Source organism: Juglans regia, chromosome 3 (genome assembly GCF_001411555.2).
Source record: "Juglans regia cultivar Chandler chromosome 3, Walnut 2.0, whole genome shotgun sequence".
Lineage (NCBI taxonomy): Eukaryota > Viridiplantae > Streptophyta > Magnoliopsida > Fagales > Juglandaceae > Juglans > Juglans regia.
Window position 1 is genome coordinate 31328775 of NC_049903.1, and position 23756 is coordinate 31352530.

At 33.9% G+C, this 23756-nt stretch overlaps 2 protein-coding genes across 3 annotated transcripts; one reads left to right on the forward strand and one right to left on the reverse strand.

The window, feature by feature from the left end:
- The first annotated feature begins 520 nt into the window (after window positions 1-520).
- LOC109020472 (uracil phosphoribosyltransferase) lies at window positions 521-8356 on the forward strand. 2 transcript variants are annotated; one of them, XM_019002933.2, is made up of 12 exons: window positions 521-816; window positions 926-1018; window positions 1296-1374; window positions 4165-4223; window positions 5049-5126; window positions 5451-5532; window positions 5818-5866; window positions 6210-6271; window positions 6612-6679; window positions 7354-7409; window positions 7489-7536; window positions 7932-8356. In XM_019002933.2, the coding sequence occupies exons 1-12, from the start codon at window positions 664-666 to the stop codon at window positions 7981-7983; spliced, it is 879 nt and encodes a 292-aa protein (XP_018858478.2). In that variant the 5' UTR covers window positions 521-663; the 3' UTR covers window positions 7984-8356. The 2 variants fall into 2 exon arrangements, with proteins under 2 accessions (XP_018858478.2, XP_018858479.2); XM_019002934.2 differs by having other exon boundaries at window positions 556-810.
- Window positions 8357-19384: 11028 nt separating this feature from the next.
- On the reverse strand, window positions 19385-21937 carry LOC108979911 (patatin-like protein 2). Its single transcript, XM_035688176.1, has 7 exons — window positions 21703-21937; window positions 21263-21444; window positions 20976-21165; window positions 20632-20793; window positions 20202-20504; window positions 19879-20051; window positions 19385-19711 (listed from the first exon to the last, which is right to left on the reverse strand). The coding sequence occupies exons 1-7, from the start codon at window positions 21832-21834 to the stop codon at window positions 19633-19635; spliced, it is 1221 nt and encodes a 406-aa protein (XP_035544069.1). The 5' UTR covers window positions 21835-21937; the 3' UTR covers window positions 19385-19632.
- Between the last annotated feature and the right edge of the window lie 1819 nt (window positions 21938-23756).

The window sequence follows — 23756 nt, forward strand, 5'->3', positions numbered from 1 at the left end:
ATAGACTCAAATGACCGAAGAGCAATGTCCTAATTATATTTTTATAAAGAATAAGATCTCGTTTGGTTATACAGATGAGATGAGATGAAAATTAAATAAAATATTGTTAAAATATAATTTTTTAATATAAGTTTTGTTTTAGGACTTGAAAAAATTGAATTATTTTTTATATTTTGTTTAAAAATTTGAAAAAATTGTAATGATTGGATGAGATAAGATAAGATGATTTATAAAAATAAACGAGACCTAATTCAAAAAACGTAGAGGATATGAAGGGGCATCGAACTACACAGTCGTTGAATGAGAAAATGATAGTATGACTCCCAAATATGCCCAGTCATGTATTTTTATTTTAATTTATTTTAATTTTTTTTAATAGTTAAGAAAGTGATTATTAATTATTTATATTTATATTTTATTTTTTAATGATTAATAATTTTAAAAAAATACTTAAAAAAATTATTTATATTAATATACATATTGAAAATTTATATTTGATGTGCAACTAGCATTATCTTTTAAAATGACGTATGGAAGCACATGGGCGAAGCCGCCAGCAGTTCCCCCACCCGACAGAATCATCCAAACATCCCAAATCCAGCTCCTAATAAGTTGCTTTCGTTTGCCTTTCAAAAACAATCGAAATAAAAAATATTGGAAGCCATGGCTTCGTGCGGCAATAATTTTACGCTCCGGTGCCCGTCCGGTGCGCCGTGTTTTGCGTCCACTTGTCGCCCCCAAAACCCTCGCGCTCCTCTCCACGATATTAACCTAATTCTCTCTTCTTCTTCTTCTTCCAATCTTAAACTGGTAACGGTACAATACTCTCTCTCACCTGCTTTTGCTTTTGATATAAAGAATCGATTCTCTAAAACCCTTGTCTTTACTCGATGTAATAAAGCATATATGCCTCTTATTCCCGCAGATCTCTTACTCCAGTGCCCGGCGCCGTAGCTTTGTTACTGTGAGGGCTGACATGGCTACCGAGGAGAAATCCATCTCACAGGACCGAATGCTGGTCAGTTCTCCTTTACTTGTCTGCCCATGGAAACTATATTATAAAGGATAAGAAATTAACATCTTATTTAGTTCTTAATTAGCTATTTGGAAGTATTTCAACGTTATCTTTGAAAATGCTGCCGAACAATGTGCTAGCCTCCAAAATGAGTTTTTTTTTTTTTTAAATTATTTATTCATGGAAAATGACACACCATTATTTGAGATTGATTGGTCAGATTTCTCATTGTTGAGCTAGCTTGACTGACTGCTAGGCAAATGAAATGTCCGAATTTCAGGTCTTCGTGCCTCCCCACCCATTGATAAAGCATTGGGTTTCAGTTCTAAGGAATGAACAAACTCCTTCTCCCGTATTTAGTAAGTGGTTGTTCAAATGCGTGATTTGTGTCTGTAAAGATTAATTGATGATCATTGCGCTAAAAAATTAGGACGTTGAATTTGATTTCCATACGAACTGCTAATTAGTTTTGTATTATGCTTATAAATAAGGATTTTATTTATGAGAACTGCTAAGCGGTCAATGGACGGCTTGGAGTTTTCTTTTTTCACAATTTATTCCATGGGTCGATTATTAGACTTCAATAGTCTGAATATCTATGAATTCTTTGTATCCTAGTCAATCATGCTTAGGTGTTGGTCTTGTATATGTCCTTTGTACCTAGGCTGTGCCTAGTTCTCATCAATAGAATCCTTATTTACCGATGAAATAAAAAACAAGTTTTGGAAGTATAGTACTTTTTTATGTTATTGTGGCTGACGCGCTCCCGCTATTGTTTCTCTCGGTGAAACATAAGAAGCTACTGAAGAATGCTGCTTTTCTATTTTAGTAATAATCTTATCCTTTACTGCACAAATTTCTGATTCTTATAGGTTGTACAGAAGTGTATGCATTATTTTAGGCCATTATTTCTTTTGGAGCTGCCAAAGATTGTGGTCATATGGTCAACGATACCTACAAATCATGTACTGCATCTAACAGCTAATAATGGACTCTAGGATAATTAGGACAGACTGAGCATTTGGCTTTTGTTTAGGATAAAATGTTATCATTGGTCGCAGACATTTATTACCCTGAAAAGCACTTAAAATAATGTCCCTTTATTTTCATTATTTCAAATAATAGACTCTAGTATAATTAGAACATGATTGAGGACTCGGATTTTCGCTGTTAGGACAAAATGTCGTTATTGTTCATACACATTTATTTTCTGTATTTCTATGACATGGAACCTCACCAAGGCAATGCCCTTTAGACCCACCCTAGGAGTAAACCATAGGTACAAAATCCCACCGGCAGAACCGTGTATCAGGTAATCTACGTAAACTCCTAGTGCTGAGTGCAACCCAAGATGTCTGAATCTACAGCTCATCTCAACCACACTCTTTGACTACTAGGTAGGGGTGAAAAAAAAAAACCGGAAAACCGGTTGAATCGGACCAGACCAAACTGGTGGGTTCGGTCCGGTTTGTAAGAGGTCTGGCACAGTACCGGTTCTTAAGAACGTGCAATACTTGTTTTCATATTTTGAAACAGGTTTGAACTGAACCGAACTAGTATATATATATATAATTTTTTTATATTATATCATATTTATTATATGCTAAATTGTTAATTAATATAACATGATATTCTAATCTTATTATTCAATTCTATTAATCTTATAATATAAAATTAATATAACATGTGATATAACATAAAATTAATCTTATAATTTTTAATGAGGACTGCTAGAGACATGAAGGGATCCCACAAACTAACATGTCACTTTCACATCCATTGAAATTTTTCTCTCCCTCCCCCGCGCCCCACTCCCCCTCCCTTTCCACTATTGCAAACCAGCGTTCCCGTCCCTAGCAAATAGCCGACGTCGTTCATCGGAGCCAGTCCCAGCAAACCACTAACGTCGTCTCTCCGCTCCCATTCCTCGTCGACGGTACAAACAGTTTTTTTCCCACCGTTTCTCCCTTCCCCCTCCCTTTCAATGATCTTTCTTTGCAATTTCTTTCAGTTTCTCAACAACCAAACAGAGAACAAGTTGCAAATTCATTATTTTCCTTTCATTTTCTTTTATTTTCTTAACAGCCAAACAAAGAGAGATTCATACCTGGCAATTCCTTCCATTTCCTTTCAACTCCTTTCATTTTGTCAACAATCAAACAGAGATTCATACCTGGCAGTAGAGGGTTGTCAGCGATGTCCTCTGGCTATCTGGGGGGCTCCGGGAAAGGAAAGTGAGGGGAGGGGTACTGGGGCGTAGGGGCAAGGAAAGTTAGAAAAAAAAATAGAAAATGAAAGTGGAGCGGGGTACTGGGCACAGGGTGAAGTGAGAGAGAGAGAGAGAGAGAGAGAGAAAAAAGTGGGGAGAGGGGCCCGGGCGGGGAAGGGGGAGAAAAGAAAAGGAGAAAAAAAAAAAGAGAGGGGAGAGGCACGGGGAAGAGATGGGAGAAGGAGAGGAAAAAAAAAAACGTGGCACATTGATAATGTGCCACGTTAGTGTGTGGAATTTCTTTGTGAGATTCCTTTGTGTCTATAGTGTTTTCCCTTTTTAATATAACATATAAGTTTGAATCCTATAATATAAAATTAATATAACATAAAATTTTAATATTAAACATAAACATTAATATTAAGCTATTAATATAAACTAATTTTTTATATCTGTATATATATATACATTTTTTGCATAATAAATTATAATATATATATTCTTTTTATAAATACATCTTTACACAATTGATCATATATACTCATATAAAAAGTCTCAAACTTATCTAGACTATAGTTAAATTCAATATTATACTAGTATGTATTAATTATTATAAAATAATGTACTTATATTATAGTATAAATAGACTAATAATTTAGTATATGTATACATCATGTCATTACTAACATAGATAATCCGTAAAATAGAAACGGACCAAATCGGACCAAAACCGGAAAAATTTAAAGTTTCGGTTTCAATAGTGAATCGATCTGGTATCGGTTCTTAAATTTTCAAAACCAGTTTATACCGGTTCGATTCTAAAAAATGTACAAAATCGGACCCGTTACACCCCTACTTCTAGGCTACACCCTGATGGGATTAATTTTCATTATATTTTTTAAATGATTTATTGTTGCATTTTGAACTTAAAATGTTGTAGGGAATGCAATGGCTGAGTTGGGGAGGCTACTTATGTATGAAGCTTCAAGGGATTGGTTGGTTAGTAGATATGTCGTGCCTGCAAATTGTCTATAATGATATTCCTAGTGCTTTCTACTTTGCCTTTTCCTTTCTAAACGTTTTTGTGATATGAATTTAGTTTTAAATCATATGTTGGTATTCCTGTTTTATAATCCATACAAACCCAAGTGTTGGTATTTATTTATGAATGATGATAGCCCCAGAGAATATGTGATAACAAGGATGCCCAAGATGCTATTTCAGAGTCTAGTGCCATTAAAATATGTTGTAGCTGTGTTTCATTATTGTTGTTATTATGGTATTTCTCTCTCTCCCCCCCCCCCCCCCCTCTCTCTCTCTCTCTATCTCACACACACACACACACACAGATTTGTTACCGACTGTTAAAGAATACGGAGCTGCTTGTAGAATAGGAATGGCTTAACTATACACACGCATGAATGCACACAGATATGCCATATGATTTTTTTCCACAAATCATATCATTCCCTGCTTATGCCCTTTACTTGGATTTTCATTAGTAATTATTATATTATTGACGAGAAAGATAATAACACTTTCTTAGTTTACTTATCAAAAAAATTAATTTAGATTTTTTGTACATTTTTTAGCTAAAAATATTTTCTATCCATACGAGGTTCTCTACGGTTGCTTTTTAAGATTCAGTTGCGGGAAATATAGCAATGTCTATGCTATTTTAGAGGCAAATTATATATGTGTGTATATATGTTTCATTTTACTTATCAAAAAAACTATATATATGTTTATATGTTTGTATTTGTGTCCTGTGTGTTTTCGCTGTGATATTTTAATCTGACATTTTTATGGTTCTGCTGCTATTAGCCTACTGTCAATGGGGAGATACAGTCACCAATGGGTGTTGCTTCAGTTGAGTTTATAGATCCAAGGGAGCCAGTGGCGGTGAGTTTATGATGGTAATTTCCATTGTGTAGGTGTGCATGTCTTTCCCTATTTTGGTTGCTTTTGGTGTCATAGTAAGTTTTGGATCCCCTAGAGTTTCTGCTTGAACTCTAGGGCCTAGAGTGTGAGAGAAATAGATACACAAGATGGGTCCCACAACATTATGATTGCCCAAATGAATTTCTTGGGAAGCTTTAAATGCTCAATAAATGTTGTGGGTCCCATTTTGTGTCTATCTCTCTCCCACTCTAGGCCCTAGAGTTCGGGCAGGAACTCTAGGAGATCTAAATCCTCATTAACCAAGACCTTCATTTACTTCTGTAGGTAGTACCAATCCTAAGAGCTGGTCTAGCTCTTGCAGAACATGCATCTGCAATCTTGCCAGCAACAAAAACATACCATCTGGGTAAGGAAAGGTTCATCTATGTAGCCAAGTTTCATGTATGAGTGTTTTTAGAAACTTTGTTAAGCTTAGTGCCATTTGAGTATTCTGCTAATAGCCATGATAATGCTCTCCTTTTTGTTTTGATAGGTAGAATTTTATTAATATTAAAATAAGAATAGGCATTGTCACTCCCCTTTACCGACTTAAGTCAACCATACTTATCAATTGTTCTTTAAGGCCATGTCTCTTTAGGTTTTCAATGTGATTGATTGCTTTGGTGGTTTTCTTTCTGTTTTGCAAATAAAGGGATAAGCAGAGATGAGGAGACACTTCAACCCTCAATATATCTGAACAAGTAAGGAATCCCTCTCGTGGAAATGAGAAATGTATTTCCCCCCTTCCTCTGAATGCTCAGACCAAGTGCACAAGGAATTGCTTCTATTTGAGATCTTTTGAGTGACAGAGCTCTTTTTTTTTTTAATTCCCTTTCTTGTTTATAGCTTTGCTTTTGTTTCATAATTTTTTCCTTGTTTCTCTGAGTCATTTCTGCCTTGGCATACTTATTAAGCTCTTTCCTTTTTTCTTTTTTCTATTATTTTCTTTTTGGTGGAAGAGAGAAAAGAAGGGCGGGGGGGAGCATAGAATGTATGTTAGCATTGGAGCAACTTTTCTTACACTTTGTACTGTCACTTTCATAGGCTACCTGACAAATTTCCTGAAGGGTCTCGGGTATTTGTAGTTGATCCCATGCTGGCAACAGGTATGATACTAATGGCTGGAGCTCCTTGTTTTGTGTTCTGGATATTTTAGTTTATTTTTTCTCTCACCTCATAAAATGGTTCTCAACATTATTTGATCGAGTTTTATCTTTATTTCTTCTGTTATTTTTCCATTTGGTTGGAGGTTCAACCTTAGGGTCTGATTTTTTTGGATCAAACTCTATTGATCGAACTCTTTAAATTCTCTATGATGGTTTACTACTGAGTCATGATCATGTTTTATTGTATCACCAGTTCAAAATGTTGCAGATGTGCAACATCTGCCCTTCTTATAGTGAGATTGATTTTTCTTGTCATTATTTTCTTGATAATTAATATCAGGTGGCACGATAGTGGCAGCCCTCAACCTCTTAAAGGAACGGGGGATTGATAACAATCAAATTAAAGTGGTAAACATTCTTGTTAGATATCCTCCATGTTTCTGTTTCTATAAGCCCCATCCAAATAAATTGAGATGAAGGCTTTCGTTCGTTGACTATACTCTGTTTATCTGTTGAGGTTTATATTTTAGCTAATTACCAAACGGAGATGTGTGTGTAGTAGCAGTGGTTTTATCCCAAAATTCAAATAAGAAAAAGAATCTCGTAGACAAAGCTGTGCTGGCGTTGTCTTGTCAATTTTGCTATGGAATTATTATATCACTACATTGTTATAATACTTGCTTTGTATATACCCACCGGTGGATAGCCCAAGTGGTAAGGGCGAACCTGTGTGCATGGCCCCATGTCACAAGTTCAATTTCCCGGGATTGCTAAGTCTCTCTGGGGTTTAGGTTCATGGGTGAGTCCTAAGGGCTCTGCTGTGGAGTTGTTTCCCGTCATAAAAAAAAATACTTGCTTTGTACGAATTCCCAGGATGTTTTATGAATATTTATCCTGTTAATGGTGATATAAAATGGCGGCAGATGTGTACAGTGGCTCTGTCTCTGTCTCTGTCTCTCTGCTCAAAATATACTCACCACCCATCCACATGAAAAACGCGCACGCACACAAAAAGAAAAGAAAGAATAATTGTTGTTGCATTCATTGGTTAGTACACTGCTGAAAAAAGTGATATGACGCAGATATCTGCTGTGGCGGCCCCTCCAGCTCTTCAAAAGCTCAGTGAGAATTTCCCTGGGTAATAACACTAAAATCAGATTTCACTACTAAAAATGAAATTAGCATTCCTCAAGTTTTCTGGTCTTCTGATTTTCCAGGCTTCATGTATACACTGGAATAATTGATCCCACAGTCAATGACAAAGGGTAAGCACATTCTCTTTTATTTTTTAATATTAATGTTTAGTAGTTAGCTCAGGTCTATGACGATTGGACTTATTATGCTTGTTTTAGTGCCAGTTTGGTTGACTTTAGATGCTAAATAAAAAGTATTTAACAGTCTAAAAGCTCTTTTATAATAAATAAAAAAAAAATGCTTTATGCACCTAAAAAAAAGCTGAAATCCCACTTTTTTTTTTAAAAAAAAAAAAAATCACCTTGTTTAACTTTAAAAACACTTTAGGTGCATGTTTATCAAACAGTAAACCATTTTTTTTAAAAGAACAACTTTTGAACAAAGCTCTACAATGAAATTCATTGCTCTATTATCTGCTACAATCCTAAACAGGCACTTACTCCTATATTTGATCGGGCTTTTCCAGGTTCATAATTCCTGGACTCGGGGATGCTGGAGACCGAAGCTTTGGTACATGAAGAAGTCACCCAAAATGTCTATACAGCCATTCTTGATAGTCACCTCATTCAATTTTGACATCTATTAGACCATCAAGCACTACGGCGTGCTTAGTTTTCATGGTTTAATTACTGGAATTGCATAACATATTTACTTAATTCTTGTGCAAATTACCGAGACTCCGTGAGAAGTAAAAATATGGTATTCTATCAGGATTTTGCATATGTTTTGTATTTGGAAATGTATTAGTTATATTAATGGTACAACCAATCGGGTGAAGTGATCATCTATACTTGCCCCTTTAGCTTAGTTTATTTTGGCTTTTGCTCTGTATGACCAAGTTTGAGAGTTGTTGAATTTACATTCCAATGTGTAAACCCAACTTGTTGGGGAACAAATTATAATTATAAATATATATATATATATATATATTTGAGATTGACATTTGGCATACTAATGTCATGTGTTAACCATATTATATATACCTTAAGTTTTCTAATGGAAAATTGATAGAAGTACCTAATTAATTGCGATTTTTTTAAAAGTTTATAAGGTACCAATTTTACAAAAATAAAAAACTAATGTCTCAAATTGTAAAAACTTGAAAATCCATAATTTTGTAATTAATCCAAAATTATGTTACAAAATCATGTAATACTAGTACTACATAAGAAGATTTCGCAAGTCCTTGCTGCATGGATAAATTAACAATATTATTTTCCAAGTTCCAACTACTCAACGGAAAATACATGAAACGGTGGAAACTGCATGTATCATGCATGTTCTATATACATGCCAGGGGCAGCAGTCGTTCTTGTTGCAAACTTGCAACAGAGAATATGAATATGAATATCAATGAGTTGATCATGATCATGCCCGTCAACCACCACCAATATTGCCTGCGACACAGCACCAACTCAACCACCACCGCCACCGCCACAACCTCCACCCCCACCACCACCACCATCAACTGAAACCGCAGCCTTGGTGGAAAAAGTTGCTGCAGCTGCGACAGCAGCACCATTATCGGTCATATATAAAAACCAGGCCACCATCTCTTGAGCCTCCAACACCTTGATAATCTTGGGTGCTTGAATAGTAGTCACCTCTTGATCTGGGGATAGCGGGCGCTGCTGGATATTTGTTTTCTTTCTTCTTACTCCTTGATCGATTCCATAGACAGCCCATATATATAATATACGATGAAATTAAGTGTAACTGGCGTACAGATTAGTTGTATATATGTTCCTTTTCCAACGACTAATTTACAGGCAATGGCAGATAAAAATGAAAACAACGACTATTATATATACAGGCACAAATTGCATGCTCTATGTCAGCTTGCTATATATAGCTTAGATATCTGCTTTAGGATAATGTCAAGTTTGTGCTGCATTAATGATCTGGTGTACGTAGTTTCCGTGATACAGGGTAAGATCATCCGCATAGATTATACGAAGAAATAATTAATTTTCTTGGTCAAATATTAGAAGATGCTGGCCGCGTAGATCGAGAATATATATTTTTTCAATATGATGATTGATTATAAATTAGTAAGATACGTGCAATGCAATTAATGGACATGTTCATGAATTAATTAAGAAGATGATCGTCTACTTAATTGATCTCCATTAAATTAACTTCACTAGTGATCATGACCACCATTTAAATAACAATGAGGAAAGCAATGTGTATAAATTAAAACATCTATGCTTGTGATCTTCCAAACAAAAAATGTTGGTTTTGCAATTATATATGCAGTGCGTTGACTTGTCTTATATATATATATATATATATATATATATATATATGTTTAATCCGGATCATGAAAAGCTTTGGACTTTTCATTGAAAAAGAAAAAAAACATATCGGTTCCTTAATTAAGTTTTAACCATTATTAACTTTGAATTAAAGTACGGTTCTGATTTTGTAATTTCAATGTTTTATTAGTGTTTGTGCGTGTTACACATATATGATAAATCGTGATAAGGGCCGGATTAAAATCCAAATAACTTACTAGCTTTAATGCTACTCATCAAGTCATCATCTCAATTCTTATAATCATTCATGATGTAGAATTAGATGATTAGAGATTCTTTGTTATATTTCACTTGTAAACCTATCATCTAATCTCATATCATGGAATGATGAAAGGATGATAAGAAAATAGATGATAAATAGATTTTTTCTTAAAAATATAAAAATTTTAAGATATATTTACCATAAAATATTTGGATTTCTTAAAATTCTTATTGAATATTCAAACTGCATGCATGGAGTTACCTTAAAATATTCAAATCTTTTAAAGTTGTTATCAAAATTATAGGATTTGGAGTTGGGAGAGAAAGATGTACATGAAGTGCTGCACCAGATCCTCACAATCGTTATCGAGTATCTAATGTACTTATAATCCTCAATAAATCTTGTGACCTGCGCGGGGGGGGGGAGGGGAGAGAGAGATCTCAGTAAGGCCCAAGCCCAAAGAGCTGACGTTGGCAAAATACAGGGTTGTACACTCCACTTCCAATTCCTAAGTCTCCATGGGAAGACGTGAGTATGGATTTTATTGTGGGTTTGCCAAAGACTCAAAGGAACAAAGATTCTGTTATGGTGATTGTTGATCACTACACTCCAAAATGGTGCATTTTGTTCCTTGTAATAAGACACTTGATGCTTCTCATGTGGCTGATCTTTACTTTCGAGAGATTGTCAAGCTTCATGGTATTCCTAAGGCAATCACTTCAGATCGAGATACTGAGATACTAAGTTCATGAGTCACTTCTGGCGTACTCTTTAGCGAAAACTTGGAACTAATTTTCAATTTAATTCTACTTGTCATCTCCAAGTAGATGGTCAAACAGAAGTTGTCAATCGAAGCTTGAAAAATTTGTTGAGAAGTTTTGTGGGAAAAAATATTAGACAATGGGATCTCTTGTTAGCACAAGCCGAGTTTGCATACAATCGATCCAGAAGTCAAACTACTGGTCATAGTCCATTTTACGTTGTCTATGGACAAAATCTCATTAGTCCTCTACATTTGGCACCACTCCCTACTACCTGGCAGTTTTGTGGAGATGCAGAAGAGAGGGTGAAGTTCATTAAGAAGTTGCATGAATAGGTTCGAGATCGTATTCTCAAGCAAATTGAAGAATACAACAAGGGCAACAAGCATAAAAAACTAGCAGCTTTTAAAGAAGTGATTTGGTGTGGATTCATCTTCGGAATGAACGTTTTTCAGGTGGACGTCATGCTAAGCTTAGGCCTAGAGCTGATGGCCCTTTCAAGGTGCATCAACACATTGAAGATAATGCAACAAGATTGAACTCCTAGGTGACTATGGTGTTTCAACAACTTTCAATGTTTCTGATGTTTTGCCCTATTATGATGAATAAGTGGAAAGTAAGACTTGAGGGCAAGTCTTTTTCAACCAGGGAAGCATGACACAAGAGTGTTTGAGGATCAGCCCAATGAATCCAATGAAGCCACTAAGCCCAATGACTCCAAAGACCAACTCATTACCCAGCCCCTTGACGTGTATTTGTAAAATAAAAATAAAAATTGTAAAATATCATTAAAATATATAATATTATATTATTATTTTGACTTTAAGATGACTAATCTAATGTGGATTCATCTAGCCAAAGTTTAATGCTATAGCCAAAATTTGAAATTGTAGCCAAACTTTAGACTTGGCAATAGCTAGGACATTAATGCCAATGCTCTTAAGCCAAGAGAAAAAAAAATTCAAACTCACCCTACATATAACGATGGAACTTAAAGTCAACGATTTAGACTATTCAACATCCATCTCATGATCTATACATTATGTTATTATATATAACTCATTAAATTAAATAATATACACATTTTTAAACTTTCATTATTTGTTTTAAATTTTTATACATTATGAAAATTAAGACATACGAAGATGATTATTTATTATATATAGTAGTACTTACCCTTAAAAAATATTCCTAGATTCACCATTACATGCAAGCTATTTTTTTTTTTTTTCATTACATGCAAGCTATGTGTGTATATAAATATATATATATATATGTATGTATATGTATATATATGCACATACTGATCAATCAATCATGGCAAGATCTATCAATTGATCAAGAGAAGTAGTACCTTTGACTTTGAATATTATATGTAGCATACAACTCATGCAAAGAGCTTGAATGAGTACTTGAGATGCGTCAAATCAAACTTATCATGTTAATTTGGTTAATGAGTTTTGTGGCAATTTTCCATGAATGAGTTTTGTGGCAAAAAGTTGACTTTTTGTGGAAAAAATTATATTCTCACAAAATTTTGTTGTGGCAAGTTCATGGGATAAAACTCACCGGAAAAAGTATTATAGCCCACGAAAGGTTTAAATCGTGGCCAATACCTATCTTTTCCCATGACACTTCTCGTGGCAAGAGCCGATAAAATTTTTCACAAAAAGACATCCATTTTCGTTTATGCTCGGGGAATATGTTCTATTACGACATGAGCTTCTCGTGGGTATTAGTATTACGCACTAGATTAGGTAGTGGGAAAAACACTTTCCACTAGCTTGTATCGTCAACACAAGTATTGATCATACTTTTCCCTATGATGGGATCTTGTAGGAAATAGTTTGTGGGAAAAGTTTAGTAACCATGTTTTACCTACAAACACTAGCTTGTAGGGAAAAGTTATTTTTTTCCTACTAATATCGTACATAAACATTAGTCTTGATTTGTGGCATTTCTCACAAATTGTTAGCCAATGAATACTTTTGTAGGCATTCTTATACAATGCAATCAAGTTTTGCATTTTCATTGAAGACAACAATAATCTATGCAAACACTCAAATTATGTACTTACCTAGGTATCAAATTAAATCTGTTATATAACATACTGCAATAAACACTCACAACCATATAACAGAATTTCATATCAAAATGTTACAACATTCCAACATGAACCAGTGTTCAATTAAGGTCATGGAAATACATGATTAATGTTTGTTGAGTGTGAATGACTAGAGGGTCATCAGTATGCATATGCAGATACAACTTGGCTCCATATGCGACTAAGTATGCCATTATGTAGATACAACTTGGCTCCAAATTAAACACATAGCTTCATTGACCTGTTTGGTACTTCAACTACTTTTGATCTACCCAGATGACTACCAAGTATCCTTTTCATCCACACATTTTAGGGCTGATAATGGGTTGATAATGGTGTCGTGCCATGGAGGTGGCAACGACGGAGCCCTAGTCTAGAGAGAGAGATAAGGAAGATAATGGAAGGGAGAGAGATCTGAGAGAGGGACGAGTGGCATCACGTGGTGGTGGCGCTGCATCTGCAGTGGGGATTGTGAGAGTGAGAGAGAGTTCTCGATTTTTTTTTGGGGGGGCGGGGGCGGGGGGATACGGTGTTCGGAGGGAGGGGGGAGAGAGAAGAGAGCAAATAAGCTGGGAGGGGATAGGGATCTAAGTAATCCAATGGTGGAGATTAAAACTAACTATAGCCTAGAGAATTTCAAAAAAAAAAACTTATTTGTGGCGACATTAAGTTGCCGCAAAAAGTAGTTTATTTTCCCAGGCTTTGATTTCAAGTATTGATAAAGCATAATTTTTGCGGCGACACCAAGTCGCCGCAAAAAGTGACTTTTCTTCACAATTTTTCAATTGTCGAACGTGATTTTGTGGTAAAATGTTATTTTTTTTCCACGGACGCTATTTGTATCATCATGTAAGTATTTTTCACCAACTTATGTCTTGGAAAAAGAACTTGTGGGAAATAAGCATATATGAGTTTTTGCGGTAGGTTTTTATCGCAGCAACAACAAATCATCTCGAATAATGGAAAAATTCAGGTAAGTTTATTTGCAATGAGATAAAATCGCGCGCAAAAAGATAAATACCCGTTACAAATACTAATTACCCACGACCAATCTATTATTTTTGGCAATACTATTTGCGACGGGAAAAAGTCGCCTCAAAGTACCATTTTCTTGCCGCAAAAAGTTTTATCCAAAGTACCATTTTCTTGCCGCAAAAAGTTTTATCCCACAAAGTTAATGTAGTTGTCGATGATACGACATAGTAAAAGGTCTTTTTTTTCCCACAAACAGGTTTTGTGTGATTAGGTAATTATTTGCCACGAGTTTATATCTTGGGAGAAAAAAATCATGACAAAAGACTATATTTCTTGTAGTAAATTACGAGCCTAGCTATTTATATATAATTAAGCTAAATCTGGCTGAATTTATGTGTCAATTAAGGTTCATTTAATTCAAGCCAACTAAAATCAGATTGCTTCATTTGAAGGGCATTAGAATGGACTTTTTCCTTCTAATATAATTAATGCCACATCATGACTTAGACTTGTAAGAAATAAAAACTCATAATTTGTGACGAAACTTCTTGTGTAGGTGCCATCGCTTAATACGAACGATAATTTTCTTACTGGTTTTAATTAAGCTATTAGCTAGTGATGACATGACGTTGCTCAGTAAGATACTTTTTCTTAAAAAAAATGTCAACACATTTCATTTTCGTACGTCTGATCTAATATTGAACAAAAACATGTCATGTTTTGAAGATCACAAATATCGCAATAAATTAATAAATAAATAAATAAATTTTATATGATTTTCTAATAATTAAAAAGGTAGGTGCATGGGTTTTTCACCATAATTAGCAACTAGTTGAAATTCTCATCGTTAAAATAGCATTTTAGTCATGAAGTTTTTCCCTTCTATTATATATGTTTTATATATAAAGCAAGGCCGTGAATTGAAGAAGAGGTATACTTTAGAGTTTAGAGGTTATACTACTCCTCTTTAATTCAAAAAAGTTTAGGTAACTTATGATGATCAATTTATAATAGCGGCCATGTCTAGTAGTACGTTTCCATTTTCGGCTTGATAGAATGCTGATCACCTAGCTCGGTCGAGGCTCAAGCCCCATCCAATGAATAAACTATAAGATCACCTCTCGATCGAGAATGTGTTAGCTTTCATTGGAAGGTGCAAAGGCGGCCTGGTTTATACTATGTCCTGAATTTAGATTTTCTCAAAAAAAAAAAAAAAAAATCAAGCACAATTAAAAAGTCTCATGCATGCGTACGTTGATGGATTTTTTTAGGATTGTATTAAAATAAAATTAAGAATACAAAAGGTGGAAGTGAGAAATACCAACACAAATTTTATTAAAATAGACGAGTAATTCTATATATAATTGTGAAGTATATAAATGTCGTGTAATTTTTTTAAAAAAAATAAGATATATTATTAAAAAATTAATTTTTTTCATATAGATTTCATATTTTATTTTTATTTTTTTAAATAATTACGTAACGATCGTACAATTTATTATCGTAAATATTTTTTTTCAAGATAGACACAGTGTAGCTAGATAGGTAAAATTAATAACAATGGACATTGATGTAATAAATTGGATACAAACCTGTGCTTCGCGTTTTTACGAGTACTTAAGAAGAGAACTGTTGAAAAAGCAGTTCCGGGCTGGTCGACTAACCAAAATAGAGTTTGAAGTCATATATATATATGACGATGGATCGATCATGACATCTATCAATCGATCAAGAGAAGAAGTACCTTTGACTAATTTTAAGATTATATGTAGCATACAACTCATTCAAAGAGCTTGAATGAGTACTTGAGATGCGTCAAATCAAACTAGCTTATCATGTAAATTTGGTTAATTACTAGCCTAATTTATATATAATTAAGCTGAATCTGGTTGAGTTTATGTGTCAATTAAGGTTCATTTAATTCAAGCCAACTAAAATCAGATCGCTTCATTTGAAGGGGCATTAGAATGGACTTTTCCCTTCTAATATAATTAATGTCACATCATGACTTAGACTTGAAAGAAATAAAAACTCATAATTTGTGGTGTAGGTGCCATCGCTTAATACGAACGATATATAATTTTCTCACTGGTTTTAATTAAACTATTAGCTAGTGATGACATGACGTTGCTCCGTAAGATAATTTTTCTTAAAAAAAATTGAATAAAAAAAATGTCAATACATTTCATTTTCGTACGTTTGATCTAATATTGAACAAAACATGTCATGTTTTGAAATTCTCATCGTTAAAATAGCATTTTAGTCATGATATTTTTCCCTTCTATTATATATGTTTTATGTATAAAGCAAGGCCGTGAATTGAAGAAGAGGTATACTTTAGAGGTACTACTCCGATCCTCTTTAATTCAAAAAAGTTTAGATAACTTATGAATTTATAACCATCTCATATATAGTACAATATTTGTATAATTAAATATTTTATTTTTATTATATAACGAGGCTGGTACATTAATTTGATATTTCATGTACATTTTCATTATTCTTTAATTAATTAATTAGCTGTCTAGCTAGAATATTGTTGCCATTTCAATGTAAATTTTGCATGGCTTTCCACATACATATATAGGCATGCGACTTTGTAATTTCCGTACATCAGAATTAGACAGCTTAAATTTAATTTCCCGTGTGGTTTTAGTCTTTCGGTGATCTGAATTTTCAACCAAAGTCTAGTAATCTATTATACACATGACTAAAATCCTAGCAGTACCTAATGCAATTGATCAGGGGAGAACTAACTAGATGGAGCTGGGGGTGACAGCGATGGTGACCACGAAGTATAATAGAGGACCTGAGGAGTGGGTACGTTTGGGTAGTGAGAAGTGTTGAGAAATGTTGAGAATGTTTGTGAATAGTAGTAAAAAAGTAATGAAAAAGTAATAATAAAATATTGAATAGTAGTAAAAAGTAGGTAAAAAGTAATGAATATTAGAAAAGTATGTAAAAAGTAATAATAAAATAAAGAATAGTAGTGAGAGTACCTCAAGTACTCTCATAAAGAGAGGAAAGAGAAAAGAGTTACGCGAGGGGGTTGGGAAAGGTTGTTTTGAAAATAAAATACGTGGTAAAATGACGTCGTTTTGGAGAGTTATATTTGAGCCGGGTTTGGACTTAGCCTGGCCCCAACCCTCGGCTTCCAAAGATGAGCAGAGCTGGCTTCACCTGACCGCTGGCCTTGTGCGGATGGGTGCCCTAGATCGGCCCAAGTGAGGGGATGGACGAACCGAATGCGGTAGCCCGCCGCCCACCCTTGAAGTCCAATAAAATACTATTAAACACGTACGTACAACACTTTTGTAACCTTGCATCTTCTCTGTTTTTTCCAAGGACGTTGCTACATCTACAAAAGATTTTTATCGAAATTCTTTACCGAACACTTAAAACCTTTTTTTTTTACTATTTTTTTAAACTATTTAAATATTTTTTTAAAATTAAAAAAATCACATATTTATTTAAAAAATACTTACATAATAATTAAATAAAAAAAAATCGGTAAAGAATTTCGATATGTTCGGCATAATATTTTCCTTTGTCCAAACCTAATTAAAGTTTGTGGGCCTCTCGAAAATTAAATATTAATAAAAGATCAGTACCTGTCTTAGTTACACACGCAATATCGACCGAAGTATAGAAATCTGACCTGGATGTGGCGCCGGGGGTCCTCAGTCACACAATCAGGAATCAATACAGTCAAACATTGGCTTAGTCAGAGCTATATATATTATATAATATTATATAAGTCTTTAATTGCATGCAGTTGATGAAAGCGATCGAGCGTTCAACTTACCCAAGCATCACGTACTTGCAACGAGACTTCTAATTCTATATAGGGTAAGGCTATTGTGCCGCCCATCCTATATAGGGTAAGACTTCTAATTTTTTTTTAATTCTTTTCACATTTTTTAATATTTTTAAAAATAAAAAAATATCAATACATTTAAAATCACTTACTTAACCATGAGATAAAAATAATAAAATAATAATAAAATTTTGACCAACGATGAATTAAAATGATCAAACGTGCAGGGCATAGAAGCTTTTTCCTTATATATAAAAGGTGATCAGTGATCTACTTGGCGCGCGTTTTCGTATATTCATAAGCTTGGACATCAAAATATCAGCGGGAATATATGAAATTGCATATATTGCCTAATTTGGTTTTACAAATAGTCTCAACTTATCTCAATATCTAAATATAATATAAATACAAATACTTTTTAATTTCAAATTTTGAAATTTTAAACTTTTTATCTAATCATTGCATGAACTTTTTCAAACTTCTAAACAAAATACAAAAAACAATTCAACTTTCTCAAATTCCAAAACAAAATTAATATTAAAAATATATTATAACAATATTTTAATTTTATAATATTTTTATTCAACTTTTTCTCTCACATTCTCTAAAATCCCATAAAATAATTTAACTCAAACTATTTTACTACTATTCACATATTATTTTACTGTTATTCATAAATTATCTCACTACTATTCACATATCTCTCATATCATCTTATTTCATGATATTCTATGTAATCAAATTTTTATATCATCTTATTTCATGATCTGTGTAATCAAATGAGGCCATATCGTTGCTTTTTCTTGAAACAACTTGGGATGGTGACGTATTACATGTATTTTCACTAAATAATATAAAAACTAAATTAAATGATTTATTTTAAGTTGACAGGTGCATGGAAAAAAAAAAGGTTGTACACCATATTTTGATATGCATGCATACAAGCAATGTGAGGAACAAGATTTTGTTGTATTTAATAATTAATACTTGAATAAATAAAACTTATATAGGAATGGGTCGACGTGCTTTATCTTATATATTAATTAAGACCACTTAGTAAATATTTTGTTGTATTTAATAATTAAGAAAATATTTTCATATTCAACTGCTTTCTTTATCAAATTGAATGAATATTGATATTCTGTACGTCTAATTTAACACTCAAAACTTATTTTATCAAAATTCTTAATTTTATATTTATAAACTGATGGAATGAATTATAACATTTTTTATATTATGAGAATCATGATCATCAACTGGTTACATGTAAAAAAAAGATAATAACTCACACTTCTTTATTTATTTATTTATTTTCCTGAAAAGACAAGTCAAGCTATCATTAGAAAATCCAAAAAAAATAAATCAGAAAAAAATAAAATAAAAACTCATACTTCATTATTTATTTAATTTTCCTGGAAAAGACCAATCAGAAAAATTAAATTATATTAATTTTCTGTAAAAAGTACTATCTATCTATCTATCTATCTATATATACTGGCCATCCGATCCCTAGCTAGAGGACAGTGAATCTGCATATAAGATATCTGCATGGCATTTGTGTGGGTGAAATATCTGAGGCAAAGATGCAGAAATACTGATGGGCAGTGAAACTAAGGAATTAAGGAAATCGAACTCATGATACAATATATTTATATATATATATATATATATATATATATAGTTTCATGCAAGAAGAATAGTTCCAAGAAATTAGTTGCAATTTGATTGAGAGAAAATGCTCATGTAAAAATTATAGTTGGCAGGTAATTGCCTTATTTTTATTGATCACACCATAAAAAATCGAAGAAAAAATTACAGAAAATTAAATTACATATAATTTGGAATGACTGGGTCAAATGGTGGATTATTATGTGCTTCCACCTCAACCTTACAATAATTTTTTCACAACTTCCAATTACAAAAGAATTAAACAAATATCTATATATTCATGACACAAACAATTTCTTTGATCGCTTAAATTAGTGTAACATCATTTGGAATTTGCGGCGTGTCCATTGGGGGACTTAGCATGGCGAAGCTGCCTCTCTTGGGATAGTATTTTCGCAAACCTGCAAGAAATAAACGAGTTTGATAAATATTCCATTTGACTAACTGCATCGATTTAATTATAAACTTGATAATTAACTTATAATTAATAGAATTCATCAAAATAATTAAGCAATTGTCAAAGTTTAATTAATTAATTATATAGAGTTATATATAGCTAGATACGTACCTTCTGAGAGCTTCTTCATTAGTTTCATGGCCAGAACGCTCGAAAAGTCCAGTTTCCAAATTCACCCTAGAAACTGGCTCTTTTAGCAATTCTTCACCAACTTTCACAAGATCATCCAAATTCTTCTTTGTGGCTATGTCCACAGAAGAGATATCCCCAGTCAACTTGTCGTCCTGTAAATGCATGAATTAGAAAGGTTGAATTGATAAAAAGGCTTTTGAATTAATTCATATATTCATTATATATATTGGCATGCATGCATGTATCCGTACGTTTATGGAGAAATATTGGCGGCCATGAATAATAATAATAAAAATATATACCTGAATCCGTAGATAGCTTTGCTCTGACTGAAGGGCTTTGAAAACAACAGAAAGGTGCAAGTCGACCATATCCGCACTTGCTTGTGTAAATATATCGACAATAGGTGTGGAACCACCATTGGTTAGCCAGCTCAAAATGCCCCACTTAGCTGCCTCATGCGCATTAAATTTATTTTCAACTTTTGAAGATCCAGTTCCTAATGATATTACCAGAAACTTTCCGTAGTCCATCGGTTGCATGGGAAGGAAGTCTGTATTTCCTTTAGTGACCTCCTTTATTACTTCACCGATGGCAAGCAAAGCCTAGAATATTATTTAATGCACAAATAGTAAGTTAATCTTCTAAAGAAAAAGGAAATGGGAATTTAGATTTGTTTGCATGTGTAGGCCGATATATGATATCATATGATATATATACGTACGTACGTACCGGATTATTTGCAGCAACGCCACCGTCTACTAGGTTAAAGTCTCGAACTTTTCCTGCGGGGTCTTTGGTTTGAAAGTAATGAGCGGGAAGATAAGTTGGTGCTGCTGAGGTTGCGATGCATATGTCCGAGAGTAAGGCATCTGAGCTTGGGTTTCTCTTCACCTGGTGCATGGAAAATTAATCAGATTAAAATTGGAAGTTGTAATTAGAACTGAGCTCCATTAAATTGAAGGTTATAACTTTCTAGAGCTAACTCATTAATGGTCATCAAGAACATCGTAATCCCACATTTCGCTCGTGAATGGAAACGTACGTGATTTTAAATATATAGTAGTTCTACGTACCTCGTAGCTGGAGAAGACAGTTGGCTGGAGCCTCTTGATGTCAAATGTTGGGATGACAATATTGGTCAATGTCTGGTGCAACCTTGTGCTTCCAAGTTTTTCCTTGACAAGGCTGTGTAGATACTTGCCATCGTATTTTGGTCCGGATAAAGCTTTCATTATCTTTGTAATATGAGGAAACCATGGACAACTGAAATTCAAATATATCATGATCGAGTTCATGTTAATGACTGTAAAACGAGTTGTGGATCAATTGAATACAATAAAAATAAATAAATAGAGTTCACCTGTTTTGTGGGAATATTTTAGGGCATTGATTTAGGTAGAAATCCTTAACATCCTTGGCGGCAAACAAGGGTCGGTTCTTTTCATTTGGGCTTGTCAGCATGGCAGTCACAAGACCGCCTGTGCTTGTTCCTGCAATCACATCAAAGTAATCTGCGATTCTTGCATCTTCACCGTCCAGTTTCTGCACCATAACCAAACAAATTAAGATATAAATCTAAATAATGTACATATGTTTTTGTGTTTCTATACTAATTAATGTATGGGTGTTTCCGCTTGCGTACTGTGCATGCATATATAATTAATATATGGTGTATGGAATGGATCAGCATCATTGAGTCGACTAAAAATAAAAATGGAATGCGTGATATTCTGAACGTGGAATATGCTCTAACTCATATTAACATGCATGCATGCATTTTGCTAGAGTAATATATTCGACCTGCAGCTCAGATTCTAAAAAGCTAAGGATAGTTCCTGGGATAACTCCTCTAATTCCACCACCATCAATGCTGAGAACGGTGATCAGTTTTCCAAAAGTTGAAGGCTGCAAGGCTACATTTGTTGTTGCCATGGAGAATAAGGTACAGATATCAGTGAGCTCGAGCGAGAGAGAGTCACAGAGAGAGAGAGAGAGATCTTAAGAGCCTTTGAAATTAGGATTTTGCGATCTTGATATCATTTTAACAAGAATTGTAAGGTATTTATAGGCTCATGATTCCAAATTCCAACAATATAATGCGTAGTACGTGTAAGGGATCACGATTCACGACTTTGAAAAAGTCACAATTCATGAGTCTGCATGGACCAAGTTAATTGTCAACAATTGAAAAACTCAGACAATTCTAACTTGTATGCCTTGGCATAAAAATGGTCCAATATTTACTGGTCATGGACAATGAGACATCATGCATTATACAGTACTTAACGTATGTGAGAATAGTAGGTGTGACTTGAGAGAATTTGGTAAGAATGATAGGTGAATGCAATAAAGCCAACGTGGGGCTAGTTAGGTCTGCTAGCATGGGGTACGGGGATCGGATCAGCTACATATGATCCCCAACTAAAGTCAATAATTATAAATTCCCTATATATCATGTGTATAGAAATTACAATTCAAGAACTAAAGGGAACTCCAATTACATTTAAACGCGTAAAATCTTGTTTCTCAAAAGGCGGCGATCGAAGAAATCAACGACGAATAGCAAGGTCAATTTCGGGTACTGACGATTACTTGCAGAGATGATCATTTGAGTCGCAAGAAATCAAGAATTCAATAAACTAAGCTGGTACCTATATATTTCAATTTTAACTAGTACGTAACTTCAACTATACAATATGATAAGTTCATGCGACCTTTGAGTACAACAAGGGAAAAGTTCATCTTATCCAGTTCATGATCTTAAAACATGCATGCTTTAAATATGATTGAATTAGGCACCTTAAAGCATATAAATATGATCTTAATTCACGTCTTTCAGGCCTATTAATGCATTTCATGATCTGAAAACATCATGTACAATTTGAATTATGAATCATAGATAAGTATGTTTTATAGATTAATTATGCAAAATAAACGTGATGATAACCCTAGTTCTAATTAATAAATCCAAGGGAAAAGGAACACTTTTTGAGCGTTTTTCTTTTCTAATCTACATATCCTATATACGTACGAACATATAAACAATATTATTAAAGAGTAACAATTTTTTTTTTTTTTTGGTTCTTTGTTCCTTAATTAATTCTCTCTTTATATTTTTCCTAGATATTTCCTTTATTGCTTGTTAAACTACGGCCGCAAGTACTGAAAATCCAAATATATATCGAAGTCCTCCTAATTAAAGGTTGCCGTCAATATTAATGATCGCCGATTCCCAGATCCTGATCATGTTCAATTACCTTCTTTTAAGTTTTCGATCAGAAATAGATATATATGAAATTGAGTGGTACTGCCGTTAATATTTAAGGCCGTAAATCTTGAACAATTAATTAATATGGATATAATAATTGAGCCAGAAGAAGCTTAATCCGCACGTGAAATGATCAGGCTCCATCTACTTAATCTGCATGAACTTCATCTTTTCAGATACTGAGATCAGATACTCATGCGAATATTTCATCGATCGATCGATTAATTCCATATATAATGATCTGTTATATCTTGGGCCGGGGTTATATATCTTTCCATTTTCCAGTTTTTTATGTCTGCAAACTGAAACTGCGCAGGATGCATCTCTCGATCGGAAATGGTCATACTAACCAGAGATCGATGCATGGCAGCCGGAAATCGTACATGAGAGATCAATATTTAGAAGCATCGATCTGTTTATTTAGAATCACTGTTTATTTAACCAGTGGCAGCAGTCGTTCTTGTTGCAAACTTGCAACAGAGAATATGAATATGAATATCAATGAGTTGATCATGATCATGCCCGTCAACCACCACCAATGTTGCCTGCGACACAGCACCAACTCAACCGCCACCGCCACAACCTC

What these genes read in the sequence shown, in the direction of transcription:
- LOC109020472 (XM_019002933.2), top strand. Translation starts at nt 664, where the DNA reads ATGGCTTCGTGCGGCAATAATTTTACGCTCCGGTGCCCGTCCGGTGCG. An exon ending in CCAATCTTAAACTGGTAACG is followed by an intron (nt 817 to 925) that starts GTACAATACTCT and finishes TTATTCCCGCAG; the next exon opens with ATCTCTTACTCCAGTGCCCG. An exon ending in ATAACAATCAAATTAAAGTG is followed by an intron (nt 6,680 to 7,353) that starts GTAAACATTCTT and finishes GATATGACGCAG; the next exon opens with ATATCTGCTGTGGCGGCCCC.
- LOC108979911 (XM_035688176.1), bottom strand. Translation starts at nt 21,834, where the DNA reads ATGGCAACAACAAATGTAGCCTTGCAGCCTTCAACTTTTGGAAAACTG. An exon ending in GCGTTGCTGCAAATAATCCG is followed by an intron (nt 20,505 to 20,631) that starts GTACGTACGTAC and finishes ATAATATTCTAG; the next exon opens with GCTTTGCTTGCCATCGGTGA. An exon ending in AAAGCTATCTACGGATTCAG is followed by an intron (nt 20,052 to 20,201) that starts GTATATATTTTT and finishes ATGCATTTACAG; the next exon opens with GACGACAAGTTGACTGGGGA.